Below are 22,682 nucleotides of genomic sequence, written 5' to 3' on the forward strand. Positions count from 1 at the left end.
TTACATTTAAAACCTTTTCATATGTTTTCTTGCATTCTTTCCTCTGTCAGTCCTTCTTTGTTTCACTGTCCTGAACACACTATACAGTTCCTACCTTCCTATTTTTTCTTCCTTTGCTATTTTTTCTTTTTCAATTAGTTTATTCTTCCTTACCATCCTTCCTTTCTCTTTTAATCATTTTTCTTTCTACCTTATTTTTCTTACATTTCTTCCTTCAATTCTTTATTTTTCTTCAAGCCTGTCTTAATTCTTTCCTTTGTCTTTGATTCCTTCCTTTGTTCTTTTGTTCCCTTTCCTGTCTGATCTTCTTTTCTTTTACCTTTCTTCTTTTTTCTTTCCTTCCTTCCTTTCCTTTGTCCTTCATTCTTAAATTTTCTTCCTTTATTTCTTCCTTCCTCCTTCCTTCCTCACTTCCATTCTTCTCTGTTTTCTTCCTCAGTTCCCTTCCTTATCATCCATCATTACGTAGTTCCTCAATTCATCCTTTCTTCATTCCTTCATCCTTCCTTTTCATATTCCTCATCACTTCCTTCCTTCAGTTTCTTTTCTTTTCCTTCACTTCTGCTTTTATTTTTTCCTTCGTTTGTCTTTCCTTACTCACTTTTTTTGTTCCTTCACCTTTTCTATCCTTCTTTCTTCCTTCCTACCATCCATCTTTCCTACCTCCCTCCTTCCTTAGTTTCTTTCTTCCTTCCTTCCTTTTATCCTACCTTACTTAGTTCCTCAGTTTCATCCCTTATTCCTTCTGTCCTTCCGTTGTCTTCTTCCTTTTGTTCTTTTTCCCTTCCTCCTTGCTTCCAACATTTCTTCTTTCTTATCTTTTCTTCCTTCCCTTCCTTCTTTCTTCTTTCCTGCCATCCATCTTTCCTACCTCCCTCCCTTCCTCAGTTTCTTCCTTCCTTTCATCCTACCTTACTTAGTCCCTTAATTTCATCCCTTATTCCTTCTGTCCTTCCATTTTGTTCCCCCCTTCCTTCTTTCCTGGTCTTCTCCTCTGTGACTGCTTTGATTGAACACACAGCACTGAAATAACTGAAGCGTTGCAGCGGGCAGCGCTAAAAAGTGAACAGGTGGCGTACCAGCTTTGTCGGCCACATCTGCGGCTGTCAGGTTCTTGGCATTGGGTCTGATCCTGAAGGTGATTGCAGGTCCGACCACACTGCAGAGAGGCAGAGAATGCCCAGCAGGTGAGTTTTACACTGAATTAAAACACCAGCTGAACATAAGTTACCTAATCTAATAGTTTGTGCAACAGGAGAACAAAGAGCACTTTTACTTTTTACAGACACTTTGCAGAAATCTCCTCAGGTCAGTTCTTCTCTAAACGAGTCTCATTTTCTTCTAAGAAGCGAAAATCTGCAACAGCGTCCTCAATATTTTCATGTTTAATTTAATTTAAGTAAAAATGAATGTTTACTCATTCTAGAGCAGCAACCTGCTCTAATATTTACTTTATCCAGATACATGGAAACGATTTTAATATAATAACGACTCTTTGAGATGTTTCTTTGGGATGAACTCAGTATTTTACTTTCAATTTCATTAAAATTACTTACAGTTCTCCTGTATCTGAGGTACAGCGGCGTATTTTTGTGCATATTAATTTTTTTATTGCATTTATTACTTCTTCAATTGAATGGGTTTTTTTTCTGTTGTTCATTGAAATGTCCTGAATAAACTGTAACTGCTACTATTTTATTAAATCTTGTGAAGACATGGAGTTTATGCCGATGTTAATAAAGAAATCCGCTTGGATAAGAAGGAGATTTCTGCAGGCCGGAACTTTCTGCAGGGTCAGGAAGAAGGAGGAGCAGGAGGAGAAGCAGGTCAAAGAATCACTTCCACGAGCAGAAAGTTAGTGCAGCTTGCCGTCCAGCTTCACCAGGTCTGGGGAACCTCATGAACCAAAGAGCGAGGATCCAGAGGCTGAAGCCAGAAAGGACGTCTCCTTTTCTTTTAGATTTTTCGTTCTTATTTTTTGTGCGGGTTGAGGAGCAGTGACGTCCTCGCTCCTACCTGATTCTGATGAAGGAGTTGGTGGAGAGGCCGATCCTCTCCGACAGCAGCTCCAGCAGTCGCACCCCGTCGTTCAGACTGAGGGGGCTGACAAAACACACACATTTAAACACACACATGAACAGACACTCTCTCACACATACACACAGCAGCGTTCAAAGATTTAAAGAAGACCTTTGACCTCTGAATCTGAGTCCATCTGACAGTCACTTTATCAGCTTCTGCTTCTGATTTCCTGATCTGAGCTCAGGGTCGGCGCTTTTACTTTCTTCCTCTTCGTTTACTCCCTCCTTCCTTCCTGTCTTTAGGTGTCTTTCCTTCTTTTAATTTCAATATCTCAGTTTCTTTCCTTTCTTCATTCTTTTTAATTTTCTTACCTCCTTCCTTTTTATTTCTTCACTTATTTTATTAAGCCTTCCTTACTTCTTTCTAGTCTTCTTCCCTATAGTTTTTTTCCTTGTTGTTTATTCAACACAGTTTTCTCTGTTAATCCTTTTGGTTTAATTTCTCTTGACATACATTCCCCCCTTTCCTCGTTTTCCTTTTTCCATTTTTTAATACCTCTGTTTCTTTCTTTTCTTCCATTTTCCTTCTGTCAGTTCTTTTACATCCTTCCATTTTCACACTGCTCTGTGTTTACTTATTTCCTTCCTTGATTTTTTCATTTCCTTTATTTCCCTCCTTGTATGTTCAAGTGTTTCCTTCCTGCCTTTTCTTCTTTTAGTCATCAGTTTCTTCTTTGCTTCTTTCTCACAGCACAGAGCAGTTTAATCACTTAAGGACAAGGTCACAGATAATAGCCTTCAACACAACTTTGCTATATATTAGATTATGGTTTTTGTGAACTGTCTGCTACATTTCACAGGAGCAAATAATAACCTTCTTTGGTCACATTACAAGAAATTTTAGACTAATGGATGGACAGCCCTGTTATCTGTCCAGGATGTATCCTGCCTCTGGCCCTAACGACTACTGGCTGAAGCACCACTGCAAGCCTGAAATGGATAAGCAGACAGATGGGTGGAAAGACAGACTGATGGATTGCAAGACTGGTGGTGAATGGATGAAAGGCAGATGGATGGACAGATATCTTTTATTCATTTCCTTCTTTGCTTTCTTCGGTCATTTTCCTTTCTTTCCTTTTTTCCTTCATTCTTGTTTATTTTCTTCCTTTTCTAAATTTCATCACTCCAGTTTCTTCATTTCGCTCCTTCTTTCATTCCTTTCCACTTCTTCTTTTCATTTCTTTTCTGTTCTACTGTTTCTTTCTTTCTTTATTTGTTCAGTTATCTTTCATTATTTCTTTCCAGTCGTCTTTCCTTTAGTTCCTTCCTTTTATTTCAACACCCGTGTCTCTATCCTTTTCTTCCATTTTTCAGTGTTTGTCCTTCAGCATTAGTTGTCCTGCTGCGTCCACATTAGTGAGCAGCATGTGGACTCCTTTCACCACAAACATGAAAGCAACACATAACGAGATGTCTGTCCACTCACACCTTCAGGCGTCCTGATTGGCCAGACACTCAGGAAGCATACCTCTGATTGGTGACGATGTAGCCAAATTCGTCCACCTGACCTACTGGATCCTTCTTCCCCAGTTTGTCCTGATTGACTGTTGTGGTGGGTGTTGCCTCTTTCTGGACTCCCTCTGGTGTCGGAGGCTTGGCGTTGGAGGGTGGAGCCTCCTGGGCAGACATTTTATAGGCCATTGAGCCCTCTGAGACCTGATAGAAGAAGATAAATGAACACATTTGATTGGAAATAGATAATGAAGGAGTATTTTTGCTTATTTACTTGTTGATTTATGAGATTTATAAACAAATTAATTTAGCTTGAAATTATTGCCTTAGATTAATTTTTCTCTAAATGCAGGCAACGTTTTGAGCCCCTGAACAAGAAGAGATTAGCTCTGATGTGACAACCAGAGACTGTGAAGCACTGACAGGCAAAATGTACACGACTGTGTTTTTGCTGTATTCTGATATGTTTTTGTTTTTTTTAATAAACAGATAAACCATCACATCGTTTATGGTGGGAAGCAACGTATTTACCTTCTTTCCTGTAGCAGCATTGTTCCCGTATTTATCTGAAGAATAAACAAAAAGAAAACATGCTGAAGAGACTTTTTTTTCAACCCTTTAAATGCAAATGGTGGACAGGTTTGTTTATCTGATTGGATCTTTACTTTATTGGAGGTACAAATTTCGAATGTGTCCTTCAAAGATCAGCATATCTGTTGATGTTGTTGCCTGTCTGCAGCTTTAAAGAAGGCAGTGAAGTTTGTGATGTTAGTGAAGTGAAAAGATCGACCTTTGGATTCCTTTTGGGCGTAGGAGCTCTCCAGCTGCAACTGCTTCAGAGCGGCGGGCAGATCTTCTTTCTGTTCGGGGGACAAGTCCTTCATGTCGAGACCGTAGTGATCGAGCAGCAGAGCCAGTCTCTGCAGTGAACGCTCTACGAATACAGCACAGAGCACTTTAACCACTGAAGGACACATCTACAGATAACAGCCTTCAACACAGCTTTACTACTGTGGATTTTTTTAATTAGGTGAACTATCAGTTTTTTCCTCTGCTACATTTCACAAGAGCAAAGTTTTGCCTTTCTTTGGTTACATTATAATAAATGTAAGTTAGATAATGGATAGCCCCGAGACAGCCACGTGATCTGTGCAGGATGTATCCTGCCTCTCGCCCAATAACGACTGAGACAGGCTCTGAACTGAATAAAGAGTTGGAGGGATGGAACAGGAGTATGGATAGCCCAATGGATGGATGAAAAATGAAAAAAATTGTAAAAATTTACAAACATTTCCCTGAAAAAGGGAAAAAAAAGAGTAAAAAGTGAGCAGAAAGACACACACACACACACACACACACACACACACACACACACAATATTTAAAAAAGAAATACACAAAAAATAAACACGATGGACAAAAGAAATAATGACTTGTCTTCTTTTCTCGTCTCGCTCACCATCCAGTTCTGACAGGGCATCGTACTCATCCTGTGCCTTCTTCTCTGCTGGGTCCTGCTGTGCAACCTGGGAAACGTAGTCCTCACCATAGTCCAGAGGGAAGTCCAGCTCCGGGAAAAAGGAGGAAGAAGATGAGGAGGACAGTGAGGATGGGAGGCCAGCTGCTGCTGCTACTGCTCCTCTGTGGCGGGGAAGAGACTGAACAGGTGAGGAAGAGGAAGAAGAAGAGGAGGAAGGAGAAGTGAGGTAAAAGGACACTAGATCCTGGAGGAGCTGCCGGTCTCGGTCCAGAGGACTTCCTCGAGATCTGGAGCGATAGGAGGAGGGATGGAGCGGGAGGGCCGGGTTATCATCCAGAGAGTTGAGGGAGCGCTCCTCCTCCTCCTGGTAGCCGTACTGCTGCTGCAACAACACACACACACACAACAGACATGTGCTGCTTTGGCCACTAGGGGGCAGAGAAACACAAAAGTAGAATAACAATGTATTGCTTTCAGAGATGTTCTGGTTTAAACGTGTCCGGCACATTGGGGATTTCTCCCTGCATAATAAAATATTGCCGCAGGGTTTCAGTAAACTATTTTGAAGTGTTTGTCTGAACATTCCTCCCACCTTGTGGTAGGTGTATGGGTCCAGCAGGGGTGTCTGCATGTGGACAGAAGACCGGGAGGGGTTGAGGACCATGTAGTCCACATACTGCTGCATCATCTTGGGGTCAGCTTGATCTTCAGGACCCTGATCCCTCTGTGGACTGGGGCCCAGCAACCTGGAGGACCTAAGAAATAAAACAGCTCAGTCTTGTCTAAGATGCTACCCTCCCATTTTTAATGATAGTAAAGCTCTTCTTACAGTTTGGGTGACTTCTCATTAAGTTTAGAGTGGGTTTCAACGGTGGGAACTTGGCTCAGCTCTCGGCTGATGATTGCCTGGGTCATGTCGTCCTTCCAGTTAAGACCTGTGCAGCCACATGTAGAAATATCACCAAGAGTGACAGCACAAAGAAAAAAACAACTGCAATGAGGGAGCAAGAATTGCTAAAAGAACAAAATGAAACCATTAAAGAACAAAAAGTGATGACACAAAATGTCCAAAAGGTGACTAGAAGATGCAGAATTACTAAAAAGAACCAAAGGATAATCACAGCATAATACAAAATGAAGGCAAAAGGCAAAAATGATGACAAAAAAGATCAAACATCCACTTGCAGATGCCAAATTAATACAGATAGAGAAAAAATGTGTAAAAATGACATAAAATGACTACAACATGACCACAAAAGATACTAAACCACCAGAAAAACAATCTGTAAATATAAAGAGAGACAAGATGAGGAAGGGCAAAATTAGCACAAAGCACCAAAAAAAGCCCCAAATAACTTTAAAAATGGCAAAGCTACATGAAATGGACAAAAAAGGACTACAAAAAGAAAAAAAAGACCACTTAATGACAAAAAGTGATGACTTTAAGACAAAAATAACCAGAACCGATGGCCACAGAAAGCAAAATACAAGAAATAAATCCCAATTAACAGAGGATTTTTTTAGACCAATGGTAATACTGATATGTGGTGATTGTTAAAAACAATCCAATATATCGACAGATATTTTCCTTCTTTCAAACACATAAACAGAGTTCCCTAACATTTGTTATGCATAGTTATTTATTTACTTATTTATGCGAGACTCTGTGATGTTAACGGGGTATTTGCAGCTATGGTGAACAAAATGAGCATTTATTGGCTGTTACAAATGTAGACGTGGATATTTGCAAATACCCAAAATATAGCTCAATTATAACAAATAAAAAAAACTAATACTGAGCCAAAAAATTGTTACACATGCAATGATCACGAAGACATAAAAGAGGAAACCATATTCCCCCCTCTGTTTTAGTGCACATGAGCTGAATTAAAAGTGTGCCGCTGTATTCAGAGACTCACCCTGAACCATCAGGTCTTTGAGGACTTCCTGCAGTTTGTGCAGGACGGGTACAGACACCTGATACTGGACGGGTTCCTGATGAGGAGCCTGGCACTGTCCAAACAAACCATCTGCACAGAAAGAGATTCTACTGTTGCCAAACATGACAGCAACCACAAAACTCCACATATCAACACACCATAAAAAATGTTTGTGCATTTTTAAAGCAGGAGCCATAAGGTGGTTTGTTTGTCTGTCAGCAAAGATCTACTAAACTGAACTTACTGAAGAGGCAGGGCAATGGAAGAACCCATGAAAAATGAAACCAGCAGTTCTTCAATGTCCGCGTCAGCATGGCTCCAAAAGCCAGTCAATCCCCATAGACTCAATAAATTAATTCAATTCAGCTTTATTTATATACCACCAAATCAGAACAACAGTCTCCTCTATGTTCTTTGGCTTGTAAGGCAAAGACCCTACAATGACACAGATGTAAACCCAGCAATCAGTTGCCCCCTATGAGCAAGCACTTGGTGACAATGGGAAGGGAAAACTCCATTATAAAGGAACAGCCAAAAGTAGCTTTACAGCATGGATTACTGTGAGAGCCAATGTTGGCTGTTTTGCCCAAATATGTTCACTTCTAGCCCTAAAAACCCCTACCATGGTGACTAATATAAAGGTGAAATTTTGTGGGCTCCTTCCCGTCACATAGTCCAGTTTGGTACCCATGGACCAGAGGACTGACCTGCTGACCATTAAAAAGAATGTAGGTTTAAGGTACTTCAGCATTGCTTGTCCGTTCACACCCAGAAGCTACATCGGGTTAAACATTCTTTCAATGCTTCAGCATTTTGCAATTTTCTCACTTCAGATTTCTTAGCTTGTGTTTTTCTCAGCTGGGTTTGTTTTGAGCCCTCAGGGCCACCGTACTTTGCAGTTTAAATGCTGTTTTCTTTCCTTGTAGAAGAAGAATGAGAAGAACAAAAACAAGCAACTGCTCTGAGTTTACCAGGACAGCAGCAGCAGTATGAGTGCTCATCAATAATTTACACTACACATGCTGTATGTAATGCATGTAAACACGAACACAGCACATGCACACACACGTGTACACACAAACACACACTTGGCTTCATACACACACACTCACTGTGGTGGTGGTTTTGTGTGTGAGTGTGGGCTGTGGTGAGTCATCACCTCTGTCTCCATCTCACACACACACACAAGGGAGACACACGGTCGTCAGGCAAGTGATGTCACTGTTGTCATAGAGACGGCTCTCAGCCAATCGACCTGCGATTGGCTGGGAGCCGTCTGACGGAGGGAGACCTCGTTTACTCTTTTCCTCTTGCATTACTCTGTTTATCTTCATCTCTTTCTCCATCTTGACGTCGCTTCCCTCACTTCCTGTAAATCTTATTGCCCAACTGACGCAGCTCATAGAAAAATAATTTTTACACTCATCCTTCAGCACAACACTCACAAACATCCATCAGCTGCTCAAATTGAACGGTGACATCTGCAGAGGTGCAGGCAGTTACATGGGTGAAGTTTTTTCTTTTTTAAGATTACAGATGTTACAAGATAAGAAGTGTAACACAAGTTACAAATACTTAAAGCTACAAAAGATGTCTTTGTCTTACACAGTCCTGAATCACATTTAGTAAACTCAAAATGCACAACTACAGATGTTTAAGTGCAGTGAAATGTTCTCTCCCATTGAAGCTTTTAAACAAACATGATCAAAGCTTTAAAGCAGTCTGTCTATTTTTAGAGTCTTGAAACACTTTTCTTTGATTTCATCACTACAGAGACTGAAAACATATTGCAGATGTTTAAGGACACAAATCTGCATTCAAGCTTTTCCGTCCATCCTTTTTCTACCACTTATCCAGGTTGTGGGGGCAGCAGCCTAATCAGAACAGAGGCTTTCCAAGTCCAGCCAGGAGATGCAATTATTGATCTCTGGCTTTCATCCTGTCTCCCCTTCCTCACCCCCAACCAGTTGCAGTACGGTTGGAGCAGATGACCGTCCCTCCCTGAGCCTGGTTCTCCTTATATGTTTCTTCCTGTTAAAATGGAGTTTTCCTTCCAACTGTCGCCAAGTGCTTGCGCAAAGGGGGGAATTTGATTGTCTGGGTTATTGTAGGGTGTTTACATCACTATATAAAGTGACTTGAAATGACTGTTGTTGTGATTTGGTGCCATATAAATAAAATTGAAATGGATTGAATTAATCCAGCCTGTCCTTGGGCCTGCTCTAGGTCTCGTCCTTTACCAGCACAAGTCCCTACTGTCATCTCCACACTCTTTCCTTTCCTTCTCTCTCGCTACCTCCTAACGTGCACAGTTTCCACCAGCACAGCACTGAAAGCGGTCATTATTAATCCATGTCCTGACTGATGACCCGGTATGGAAATCTCATTCTTGACAATCTGCATGTTTGATTTGACTTTGATTTGATGTCGGTCGCCCTTCATGAAACAGCCACCCTCATTTATGCAGCCACTTAACCAGAACTAGTTAGGATTATACTGGCTTGGAGTTGCTGTGAAAACTCAGACAGCAAATGAATAAAGCTTCTATTGTTTTTTGGCGAGACTGCAGCTTGTTTTATTTACACACAGCAGAAGTTGCACACAGTGTGTCTTTTTCCATCCATCCACTCTCGCTTATGCAATCCAGGACAAGTGTCTGAAAGGCAGCGGCCACTCCGGACAGATCGCCAGTTCAGAATCACCAGTTAACCTAACAAACCTTTCTTTTCAGGTACACACGAAGAACCCAGGCAGACTGACATTGGATTCAAACCCAGGACCGGGACTTTGTTAAGGACAATTAAACAACCCAGGGTGCGCTAATGCTAATGCACTGACAACATTCAACCCTACTTTTAGTCTTTCAGTCTGCATCACTTTATTACTTTACTGCGAAATATTTTCATCTGACCTCATAAGAAAAACTCAAAATGACCTTTTCATGAATGAAATCTAGAGAACGTGTGTGTGTGTGTGTGTGTGTGTGTGTGTGTGTGTGTGTGTTATTCAAGCATTTTAGCCCAGATTAGAAATGATTAAAGCTTTTAAAGATGTCTTTTTGTACACTCTAAATACTGCACGTCTATGGACACAGAAATGATCATTTTTATGCATAAGAAAATATTGTGAGCACAGTTTGGGTGAAGATTCGTTTTGAGGCATGGATATGTGATGGAAAGCACACAAAATGGGCAGTGTGCAAAATTCAGTCTGGCCATTTCTGCACAGATTACAGATGCCTTCTGCAATCCTTTTACCTCAGAATGGAGCTAAACCTGTTTTATTCAAACCCTCCAGATGGTGAACACAAACTGTAGGTGTTTAATAAAGACATACCAAATGGGTTATTTTGTTCATTTTTAACTATTTTATGCATCTTCACAAGAAAAAGCACCAAAATGAAACCACTGGGGTGAGTCACTTTTGATGTATTCAGAAATAATTTTGTGCATCTTCATGAAGTCTGGAAATGTGTGTTTACAGATGCTTAAGCACATAAAATGGGCTGTTTTTAAAATGCAGTCTGGGTGTTTTCCTCTTATACATGATGACACAGGCTGAAATAATTACATCTTCAAAAAAAGGACCTTCAAAGTGGGTGTTTTTTTTTTGAAGACTCCTACATTTTTGATGAATCTTAATGTTGTAAGACTACAAATGGTCAGACACACAAAATGAGAGGATTTTTGAATGAAGTTTGGTAGCAAATTGATTCGTAATCATTATTCCAAACTGCAAATGTTGAAGGACATAAAAAATGAAAATCATTAAGCAGTCTAGAATAACTTTAAACATGTTTAAATCCATCAGATTTGTTCTTTTTTCCCCCCAAAGGTCTTGAAATTATTTCAATTACGTGAATATTCAGTTCAGATGTGCCAGGCTGAGAAAACGAGCTGCGTGTTCTCACAAAGCCTCGTTCTTGGATTCATCAAATGTTTGGCACGGCATGTTCCACCTCAAGGTAAAAACAAGGAACAAAACATCCTCAGGGAGGAAGGGGTAACATGCCATCAATAATGCAGGCGCCCCTTTCAGGTGCACGCCCGTGTGCCTGCTCTCGTAATGACAACCTCAAAACGTTTGAAAAGGCATGGAGGAAACAGGAAACCCAGCGAGCGATTATAAGCAGAGCCGTCAAAGGCGTGACATCTGATGGGCTCCAGGCTGCGTGATGGACAGGGGACGTGCCAGAGCTTGCTGAAGCGTGCCGCGGTAACGGGAGCCTGCTGGGATCACTCACTTTCACTCAATTTACTATTCCCATTAAGCTGCATTCAGGTTATCGTAAATATGAGCTCCCTACTGAGGAGGAAGTTTGAGCTCTAATTTAACTCGTGGAAAAAACTGGATGTTTAAAGGGTCAGGTAACCCAAGCAGAAGAATTAAAAAGAATTATGAAAATAAATAAATAAATATAGACTGGCCACTGCCACGATGGTTTGTCCTGGTAAACATGCCTTTTATCTGAGTTTCATTACAAAAATTAATGATGTACTTTAGGGAATATTCTGATTGTTTATTAACAATTTAATACTCTAAGTATTCTTTTTATTCTTTTTATTAATAGCAGTATTTATAGTATCCAAAATGTTCCTTTAATAGGATTGTATCTGATGACTTAAAGTTGGACTTTCAATACCGTGTAGGCGACCATGGATCACTGATTATGTTCATGGATGCATGTAAACTCCCGTCCCCAAGAAATAGCAGATCTGTGATCGTAGCTTTGAAATGCCACCAGTTTACATCAGCGACCCAGAATGCAATGCAAAATAACAGCAGCCTTCGCGGGTCAAGTTATGTATTAAGAATTTAAAAACTTTGAAACGATGAAAACATTAAGACCTACAAGCTGAAACAGTCTAGCTTCATTTTTAACTAAAACAAGACTGGGTTTGTAGTTTTAAATTTGTAGTGTCTGAGTTTAAAGTAAAGGAACTTATTTAGTATTCACAGTATTCATGTTGAAAGTGGAAGTACAATAATACTCTACATTAAGATAAAGTGAAAGTGCTGAAAGTGAAAACACAGCACCGTAAATAGAAATATGAATCTCAAACTGCAGAACAGCAGCTTTGACCTGAAATCAATCTTTTACGTATAAGAGAACGAGTTTGTTACTTCTTCATAATGTTGCACAGTTTTGATTTATGGGATAACAACTGGAAATACAGTGACCTGATATAAGTAAAAGATTTCATCACCTGTTGGTTTCTCAAAGAGTCAAAGTTAGTGTTCTGGCCACCAGAGAGCATGGAGTGCTAAGTTATCAGTGAAGGCTAATTAACTTGGTTAGTGAGCTGGATTCATAGACTATATTGATACAATGCTTGGACACAGATAACAGCTAATTGGTGCGACATGTTCATCCATTATATTATCTGAAGGTGAGCAGGTGTTCCACGCTCCCCAGGAACTCTTGCCACTTCCACACAAGACAGTATGTATATATAATGTCTCCAGTAGGTTCTTCTGGATCTATCAGTGGCCGTGCCTCAGCATTGCTCTAAATACAGATCAATAAAATTCTACCATTTCACTCACCAAAACAGCAGCACAGAGATTTTGGACCGTCTGTATCAACAAGCAGACAGCGAGAAGCTACAGCCGCCTGTGTCAACACTCACCTGTCAATCAAAGAGCCCGCGACTTTAAGCCTTAATAAAATTCAAAGTGGAGGATTATAAGTAATCGTTTAAAAAATCACCCAGTGCAATGTTGCTATGAAGAAAGAATGTATCCAAACCTGTTTCCTGTAAAGTTGGACAATTTAACATGGGGGTCTATGGGGGTTGACTCACTTTAGGTGGTGGCCTCAAGTGGCTGTTAGAGGACCTGCAGTTTTTTGGTACTTCTGCATTTTCCAGCCCAGCTTGAAGATGATGAGATATTGCAGTGAAATTTTGCCCCAACTCCACATCGTCCAGACTTTTGTGATAAACCCTTTTGAACCAAAGAGCTGCAAAACCTATGAAACTCCATTTATATGAATATAAAGCACCTTGAGGCAACTGCTGTTGTGATTTGGCGCTATATAAATAAAAAGAATTGAACAGAACAGTAACTGATCTAACGGGTGTAAGGTGTTGTATGAACTTGGATTAAAGAGCTGATACTCACCATCATTGCACAGCTGATCTCTGGGACACAGCTTCTTCTCAAACAAGCAACCTGCAGACACAAATTTAGAAGATGCATAAGAATTCAAAGACAACCAGCCTATAAAACTGACTATTTCTGTCAGTTCTTCACGTTTTCCTAACCTTTGATGGCTGTTTCAAGACTTTAAGAACTCTTAAATAGGGTTATCAGTTCCAGTTTGTCACACTACAAGCAAAAAGACAAACATGAACTCATTTGCGTTTCTGTAAAACTCTTTTTTTTTTTCTTTTTAATTGCAGGACTCAAACAGAGCCAGAAATGAGGCAGGGAAACCCCCTGGGACAGAGAGCTACATTGTGTTGGACATCAATATTGTGTTGCTAAGAGTCCGGATGGATCTGTGTGCATGTGTGTACGTTACAGTTGACCTTTTCCCGGGCTTAATCTGTTGCGAGGCAGTAAACAGCTGCAGACGTGAAGCTACTCGCTCTGCTCTGTTTATTTATGTGTTTGAGTTGGATATTCATTAAGGATTTATATAATCCTCTATACAGTACCCATTTATAACTTGAGAAAATGCACATTGTCATGCAGCGTACTGCCTGCGTGCCCACCAACTTAGCTTCCACCGTCTGAGCTGTCAGGACAAATAAAAATTCAGACTTTAATAGCTTTCTCAGCTCTCGAGTGACAAAATGAAACTTCCAATGTCAGAAACGGCATTCAAAATCCCACAGACGTTTGCAGCAGCTCTGATAAACACAAAGCCTTAGAACAGGGTATGGCACGTGGGTCGGTTCAGATAAGAATAGCAGAGTTATTTTCCATCAGCCCAAAAAGTTTGTGACCTAATTGTCATTAGAGGTCGGGTAGATTAGCGGCAAAGCTTCTGCAATTGCTTCTTTCATATAGGCTTTTTGTTTTTTTGTTCAGTGCTCACAAATTAAACATTTAACCTTCATTTTTAACTCATATTTTGTCAGCATCAGTAGACTGCATTGAGTTGTAAATACAAATGGCTTAAGCCACAGCCTTAAAGCTACATTCTTCCTAATGTCCAGCAGGGGGCGACTCATGTGGTGTGATTAAAGAAAAAGCCTGTAAGAAAATGGGCAAACTTCTCCCTTGATCTATGGCTTCATCAAACATTTTACTGCTGAGATAAAAGTCTCAGTTGCAAGTTTTGAGGTTAATTTTTTACAGTGTTTATATTGTAAACTGTGATTAATATAAAAAAATAGCAAATAAGTTTTGAAACCAATAAGAAATTTTTGCGAGCCCAGTCACACCGGCTACTGCTGCTTTAATGCATCGTTCCAATAAATGGCAAACAACCAAAGCTGCACATACAAATGCACATCTGCAAGCCACTTTGTGAGCCCACGCCATATATATTTCTACAGATAACAGCATCAAATAACATCAATCTTTTCTGGTGTTGTTGAACTACTTATTTTCTTTTTTTGTGTTTCAAGCTTCTGGTGTTTCCTGGTGGGAGTGTTTTTGCATCTAGCAGAGAAGACGACTGCCCACTGTGGTATTTCTGTTTTTGCTACGACTTGAGGCCAATGCCGGAGGAAACAAAAAAAAATACCATCTATAAGGAGGATGTCAGTATCACACAGCAGGAAAGCGACAATGAAACTGTGCAAAAGGACCCTTTAGGTAAATGTCAGTGTTATTTTGCTATTTTCTTAAATCCCAAGGCTTTTCTTCTGCTTCACCTTTAATCTATACAAAGTCTGCCTGAGTATTGACTACATGACGACACAAACAAGCCACCTCTGCAGCAGATATCACAGAGGGAATCTCCATTAAAGCAGAAATCTGACACAGGGCTAAACATAGAGCGGAGAGATCTCCATCCGTCCATCCATCTGTTCGCCACCCCTCTGACCAAACTCCACACTGATGACTAATCTCTGCTTTGTCCTTTCTCCACCACCCACACACCCATCCATCCATTCATCCATCCATAACCTCCTTTCGACTGTTTCATGAAGATTTCAGTCACTCAATCAGCGCCTCTGAAATGCGACGTTGCTGGCTAATAAGAAGGAATTTCAGTGTAATTAAGTCTGTAATGAGCAGAGTGATGGATGCACTGTCAAAAATCTCCACCCTGACCAGTTTGTTTAGTTTCATGTGAGGAAATTAAATTTAGTAAAAAACAACAACAATAACAACAACAACAAAAATCAAAAATCAAATCAGCTTAAAATGAGAGAAGAATAAGAAATCCACACAGAGGAGAAACCAGAACAAGAGAATAAATTAAACTATGAATTAATCATCCAGAATGGGTGGCTGATTGCCATCATTGATATGGAAGTACTAAAAAGATAAATAAATGAACTTTCAAAGTAAGTCAAACTTTTTAAAAGAGGGGATGTTTTTTAGCTTTCATGCATCAGAAAATCCTTTTTATTTTTTTTTTTACAAATGATTTGTTGATGCTTATTTCACAACATTATTTTTGCTTGTTGAGGTTTTGTTTCAAATACACAGGTAATACTATTCTTTTTAAAAAAAGACATGCTCTATTATCATTAGCTGAATACACAGACAATGAGTTAACCATAAAATACTCCTACCGAACTGAAAATTTGTAGTACTACAAAGTCTGGATTGACTTTGCTGGCGAATTGCTGGTAACGCTCTAGATGCTAAGTAGCCAGCAGGTTAATAATTACAGTGAAGGTTAGAGACACTCAACACTGCAAAAGCCTCCATCCACTTAAAGCTGCGGTAGGAAGAAACACAGCACTAAAACTTCTTGGTTACGGCAAAAATCATAATCACCATTGCCTTAGTCAATACTACATACAATCTTAAAACGTGTTTTTACAGTAGATTTTCTTGTGTCTTACTGTGCTCTGGAAAAGTCTTGAGCCACCCCTCATTTATTTGTTAGGAAAACAGGAAATAGGTACTGCATTTTATTGAAACATGTGCAAACATACATGGGAGTACAGTATATAAGAGTTCTTTCTCCCCACTGTCGTCAACTGTTTCTCGTATGGTCTTATTCATATTGAATAAGTATAATATTGAATAATATTGACTGAATATTGAATTCAATATTGAATATTGAATAATAATGAATATTGAATAATATTCATAATGAATAAGACCATATTCATATGGTCTTATTCATTCGTATGGTCTTATTCGTTGCTCGTATGGGATCGTCTGATTGTTGGGGTTTTGTCTGTGTTATTGTAGGTTCTTTACTCCAAAGTACAGAGCATTTTGAGATGACTCTTGCTGTGAGCTGGTACTGTTTAAATAAAACTAAAGTGAGGTGAAATATCCATGAAATTATGTTATGTCATGTGTGCCTAAAACGTTATGTGTGGAGAAGGCCGACATGAAGACAAACTTGAACAAAAAACAAGCCTTTTATTGGGCTGAAATTAAAGGCCAAAAGGAAAGCATAAATAGAAATACTGGAATAAATAAGATAAAAATGATAAATCCAAATAAACAAGAGGAGCTTCAACAATTATCTTGATAAGAGTAAAAAGGAAGGCATGATGGTCTATACAGCATAGACTGAAAAACAGGAGGGAAATGAGACAAAATGAAAGTAATTCCTCTCAGGTGATGGTGGGCAGCCCCAGAGGTAAACCTAATAGAAAACAAGCAAGAAAATAGCTATTTATAGTAAAACAGGCAATAAACAAAAGACAGCTAACACTACAGACAGCACAAATCCTGATGGGTAGAGCCACAGCACTATTTGTGTTTTTCCTGCAATGAATAGTATTCAGCTGACTCTTCTGATACAGTGATCGCTGTTTTTACACAGGTGACTTTAGAAAAATGTCTTACTTGTGTTTCTGTTTATAGAAACAGGCACTAGGTAATATCTCGCCTCCATCTATTTTATTCTGCTCGCTTACGGCCAATCTGTTTCTTTTTTATTAGAAGCAGAAATTTCTTAGTTCTCTGTGTTAGAGTTTGTATTGTTGATTGTCATTTATGCTTAGAAATATTTACTTATATATGCTTAGAGTTTTGTAATTAGTTGTAGATTGGTAGAGGTTTTGATCCTTGATAGTCTGCAAACTTTGTGTGTATTAGACAGCACTTTGGGAGCATGAGAGGTCATACCGTGTCTTATTATTTTATGGTAGGATTAACGTAGTTGCGTCTGTTCTAGTCTAAGTGCTCTTTGTTTAGATGAACTGCAGGACTTCCTCACCGTGTTATCTAGGATGAACCATCTAGGGTGAGGGGGAGGCTACCCTCTTCCTGACCAAGGATGTTTGACCCTTTGATCAGCAGTCCACACACACACACACACACACACACACACACACACACACACACACACACACACACACAGGCAAGGTACTCTTTGTTTGTATGTAGACGTCATATGTTAATGAACTTATGCATATTCATGTAACCTCAATAAAAGGACAGTGTATGGGAGAACGGACGAGACCAACTGGAGTCAAGCGGTTGTCCGGTTCTCTCCCGTGCACGAGTAACATGAAGAAGTTTGCCTACTTGTGTCTTGCTTAGCAGTGTAATTATATTGTCTTAACGTTCCAGCGAATAGGTTCAAGCTACAAACCTATCACTCTGTTTCATCTCGATCACTTTCTAGCTCGCTCTGTGGCTCAGCCATCGCTCTCTCCCTTTCACTGACGCATCATCTCTGTGGACTTCATCAGTGGCACAATAAACCAAAGAGGGAAAAAAAGATCGATCGATTCTTTTGTTTTTCATCTCCTTTTTTATTTGTACTACTGCTGTTTCATATGGCTAAAAAACGTGTACTCCTTGTAGGTTAAGCAGTGAGAGTTGAGCCCCACCCATGGCCCGTTCAGCAGCATCTCCTGCCTGGAATCAGAAGGGTGGAGCCAAGTTTAATTACAAATGCAAATCAAATTGAAAGCACTGCACAAAACAGACAGATGAATAAGGTGATATAACAGAAGGCTAAACTAGAGGCAAGTGTGGAAAAACTGCAGGACACTTATTTGGAAAACAGGTGGATGAACAATCTTTGATGGCAAGCATAGCAACTAGTGACATAGCAACTTGTAAAAAGCTTCATGGCCAAGTAAGGCTTGTTCCCTCTTTATTCCATGACAAACTGAGGAAATACAAGACCTGGATTAGTAGGTTACTGGAATTCTATAAATGATGCCCAAAAAGCAGGAAGTAAGTAAGTAAATTTATTTAATAGCACCCTTTAAGATATCCCAAGGTGTTTTGGATCAAAATAAAATTAACAACAACAAAAAAATAAATAAATGTGGAATGAAATTTTACCCAAACACTATTTTAAAAAGATGGGACTTCAGCTGCTTTTTGAGTTCACAGAGCTCACAGATCGTAGACTGGAGGGCAGAGGGTTTGAGAGAGTGGGGGCCACAAAATACAAAGGCTCTGTCACCTTCTTCAGCTTTTAGGTAAGATCTGGGAATGGCAAATAACCGCTGATCAGAAGATGCTGGTGACATATCGTTGCAAAAGTTTACTAATATATATTTTGCCAGGCACATAACACCAGAAATTTGAGTTTAATTCTAAACTTGATGGGGAGCCAGCGCAGTGAGATCAGCAGAGATGTGACACGGGAACATTTGATCTGATGAGGAACCAAAGCTAGAGACACTCCGAGGAGGTTTGGTGAGTTCCAGTGGTCAAGGACGAGCATGAAAAACAATCTCCATCTCAGATTTGGATATAATAGGATGTCAAAATGTATCCCTGGTGGATGGGTTAAAATAAAAGGAGGGTGAACTCAGACTTCTAAGGACTTGGGTGGACCAGGCTTGCAATAAAGATCTCTATTTTATTCTTGTTAAACTGACATCCAAGATTTTATAAAATTCAAACAATTCAGTACAATTAAAACTTGATTAACTCACTGAGGTTTAAAAAGTGATATAAAACAGAATATCATCAGCACAACAGTGATAAGAAATATCTCTAAATGATCTTGAAAGCTGACGTGAAGGAAGTAAATACAGTAAAAGAAAAAAAAGGAAGACACGCACAAAGAGGTGTTCAAAGGGGTGCACCCGAACCTGCCTGACAGGTGAGATTTTATGGATTAGCTAGAACCCAGGAAACGTGGAGGCTTTCCAATTTTCCTCTCACATCACCCAAATATGCTGGTTATAAAGCATTTTTAAAAATTTTGATCCCTGCCCCAGCTGTAACTCAGCTAAGGCCTGCAAAAGCTGCTTTTTTTACAGATTTAAGAAAAAGAAGCTCCGTGTCTCATTTACAGACAGAAAGCACTCATAGATTTTAAGGAGATTTTCTGCAGCTGAACTGATTTAGAAGCTGTGCCCCTGGAAAGCGTTTTAACCCACGGAGTCATAGAAACAGACTCTGCCATACGCTCTCCTGCATGATTCAGTTTCAGCAGAAAAGCCTGTCACACTCACAGTAGCACGTTTCTCCAGGGAAACTCCTCGTTTCTCTGGCAAACTTCTCCCCTCAGCTCACATTAATTAAACAGAGTACATGCTGTGTAAAGTCGCCGTCTGGCTTTCTACTGTACATCACATAGTATCTCTCCTCCGAGGCCACATACAGCTCCGGCTCCATCTTGGCATCTGTACAGGAGCGCAGCCATCAGAACCAAAGCTCCTTTCTGATCAGCTAATTTCCAAAGAAGACACTAGAAACCACACTGCTATCTGTGGTTTCCCTGGTGGGTGAGGATGAAATGCATTCATGTGAGTTTTGATCTATTCCACAAGAAATCATTTGCTCTCACATCTGGAAGCAACTCAAGAAAACAAACAACCATAGAAAACAACATCAAAACAACCCAGTTCAAATAATGATGGTTGGGGAAAACAGTATCACAGTGTCACGGTATGATGGCAGAAAACTGCACTGTAGATGGGCATCTCAGCAAACCATTCAATGCTGATTAACTGCCGGATGAATGTTTTTTCTCAATGTCTCATCTTCGTTTGAGAAAAAAGGCCCAAAATGTTAGAAAGGTGACATTAATCTCTGTTGGACATAAAATGATCTTTATTGATTCAAGCAAAATAAAACAAAGCATTCACACCTGTGAACAAGAGATCTGACAAAGAATTTACCCCTCTGAGCTCTGAGGCCTATTTCTTCATTTCTGACTGACTGACACTGAACTACACCTAAAGTTTATAAAGGTGATTATAATCAGGAGAACTGTGAGGAAGATTAACTCTAACAGATGATTTTCTATAAACTGGTTCTTATATAGTGCCTTTTTACTCCACTGAGCACTCAAAGCACTCACTTGCCTCATTAGCCCATTCATACAAGCACTTTTTTCTATGCGCAAATGCTTCTTATCCAACATTCACACACCAATGGATGCATCGGAGAGCAACTTGGGGTTAGTATCTTGCCCAAGAATATTAACTGGAAAGTTGTCAGTAACATGATTGGGTATAAAAAGAGCATCTTAGAGAGGCAGAGTTTCTCAGAAGTAAAGATAGGCAGAGGTTCACCAATCTGCAAAAAACCCAAAACAAACAAAACAAAAACAAAAATCTTGGAACAGGAAATTTTGGAGCAGCTTGCACATCTGGAAAGGCACCATCAATGCTGAAAGGTATAAACATATGTTCCCGTCCAGTCAATGTCTTTTTTAGAGAAGGCCTTACATATCTCACCAAGACAATACTTAGCAACCTTCTACAGGGTGGGCCATTTATATGGATACACCGTAATAAAATGGGAATGGTTGGTGATATTAAAGTTCTGTTTGTGGCACATTAGTATATGTGAGGGGGCAAACTCCTCAAGATGGGTGGTGACCATGGTGGCCATTTAGAAGTCGGCCATCTTGGATACAACTTTTGTTTTTTCAATAGGAAGAGGGCCATGTGACACATCAAACTTATTGGTAATGTCACAAGAAAAACAATGGTGTGCTTGGTTTCAACGTAACTTTATTCTTTCATGAGTTATTTACAAGTTTCTGACCACTTATAAAATGTGTTCAATGTGCTGGCCATTGTGTTGGATTGTCAATGCAACCTTCTTCTTTCACTCTTCACACACTGATAGCAACACCGCAGGAGAAATGCCAGCACAGGCATCCAGTATCCGTAGTTTCAGGTGCTGCACATCTCGTATCTTCACACCATAGACAAATGCCTTCAGATGACCCCAAAGATAAAAGTCTAAGGGGGTCAGATCGGGAGACCTTGGGGGCCATTCAACTGGCCCACGATGACCAATCCCCTTTCCAGGAAACTGTTCATCTAGGAATGCTCGGACCTGGCACCCATAATGTGGTGGTGCTCCATCTTGCTGGAAAAACTCAGGGAACGTGCCAGCTTCAGTGCATAAAGAGGGAAACACATCATCGTGTAGCAATTTCAAATATCCAGTGGCCTTGAGGTTTCCATTGATGAAGAATGGACCCACTATCGTTGTACCCCATATACCACACCAAACCATCACTTTTGTTGTTCCAACAGTCTTGGAGGGATCCATCCAATGTGGGTTAGTGTCAGACCAATAGCGGTGGTTTTGTTTGTTAACTTCACCATTCACATAAAAGTTTGCCTCATCACTGAACAAAATCTTCTGCGTGAACTGAGGGTCCTGTTCCAATTTTTGTTTTGCCCATTCTGCAGATTCTGTGCGCCGATCTGGGTCATCCTCGTTGAGATGCTGCAGCAGCTGGAGTTTGTAAGGTTGCCATTTGTGAATGGCTAATATCTGCCGAAGGGATGTTCGACTAATGCCACGCTCCAGTGACATGCGACGAGTGCTACGCTGTGGACTCTTGTTGAATGAAGCTAGGACAGCCACTGATGTTTCTTCATTAGTGACAGTTTTCTTGCGTCCGCATTTTGGCAAATCCAACACTGAACCAGTTTCTTAGCAAGCAGTTTGCTAACTGTAGCATGGGAGATGGGTGGTCTCGTAGGGTATCTTGCATTGAAATCTGCTGCAATGACCCAGTTACTGCGTTCACCAGATATCAACACAATTTTGATCCGCTCCTCATGTGTTAACCTCTTCGACATGTCAATGGCTGTGAACAAAGAGAAACTTGTAAATAACTCATGAAAGAATAAAGTTACGTTGAAACCAAGCACACCATTGTTTTTCTTGTGACATTACCAATAAGTTCGATGTGTCACATGGCCCTCTTCCTATTGAAAAAACAAAAGTTGTATCCAAGATGGCCGACTTCTAAATGGCCACCATGGTCACCACCCATCTTGAGGAGTTTGCCCCCTCACATATACTAATGTGCCACAAACAGGACTTTAATATCACCAACCATTCCCATTTTATTATATAGTGTATCCATATAAATGGCCCACCCTGTAGAATTGACCTGCCTGCAGTCCAGCATAAACTGAGAATGTTTGGAGCATCATGAAATAAAAAAAAAAGTGAGACCTAGGACTGTTGAGCAGCTAGAATCCTCAATTAAACAAGAATGGGACAACATTCCTCTCCCAAAAGTCCAGCAGCTGTTTCCCTGTCCCAACTTTATGAGATATATTGATGCCATTTAATTTTTTAAAAAGTCCTAATTTTCTTCTTAAAATTATACATTTTAAAAGTTTTCTGTGTTCTATTGTTAATAAAATATGGGTTCAAGAGATTTTCAGTCACTGCATTTTGG

The 22,682-nt window shown here is 40.0% G+C and overlaps 1 protein-coding gene across 4 annotated transcripts in view; it reads right to left on the reverse strand.

The window, feature by feature from the left end:
- ptprnb (protein tyrosine phosphatase receptor type Nb) overlaps positions 1-22,682 on the reverse strand; it is a 62,746-nt gene that overhangs the window by 20,241 nt on the left and 19,823 nt on the right. The window contains exons 2-11 of one of the 4 annotated variants that reach the window (XM_085447350.1): positions 13,076-13,126; positions 6,932-7,042; positions 5,842-5,947; positions 5,605-5,758; positions 4,992-5,394; positions 4,324-4,467; positions 4,065-4,099; positions 3,550-3,737; positions 2,017-2,103; positions 1,080-1,159 (exon numbers count right to left, since the gene is read on the reverse strand). In XM_085447350.1, the coding sequence (XP_085303476.1) occupies positions 1,080-1,159; positions 2,017-2,103; positions 3,550-3,737; positions 4,065-4,099; positions 4,324-4,467; positions 4,992-5,394; positions 5,605-5,758; positions 5,842-5,947; positions 6,932-7,042; positions 13,076-13,126 (1,359 nt within the window). Of the gene's footprint in view, positions 1-1,079; positions 1,160-2,016; positions 2,104-3,549; positions 3,738-4,064; positions 4,100-4,323; positions 4,468-4,991; positions 5,395-5,604; positions 5,768-5,841; positions 5,948-6,931; positions 7,043-13,075; positions 13,127-22,682 lie in introns of all 4 variants that reach the window. The other 3 variants (XM_085447349.1, XM_085447348.1, XM_085447351.1) reach the window with 3 other exon arrangements.

The sequence above is a fragment of the Copadichromis virginalis genome, linkage group LG23, assembly GCF_057382275.1.
Source record: "Copadichromis virginalis isolate Kocher_CV1m ecotype Utaka linkage group LG23, C_Virginalis_male_GT1.1, whole genome shotgun sequence".
NCBI classification, from domain to species: domain Eukaryota; kingdom Metazoa; phylum Chordata; class Actinopteri; order Cichliformes; family Cichlidae; genus Copadichromis; species Copadichromis virginalis.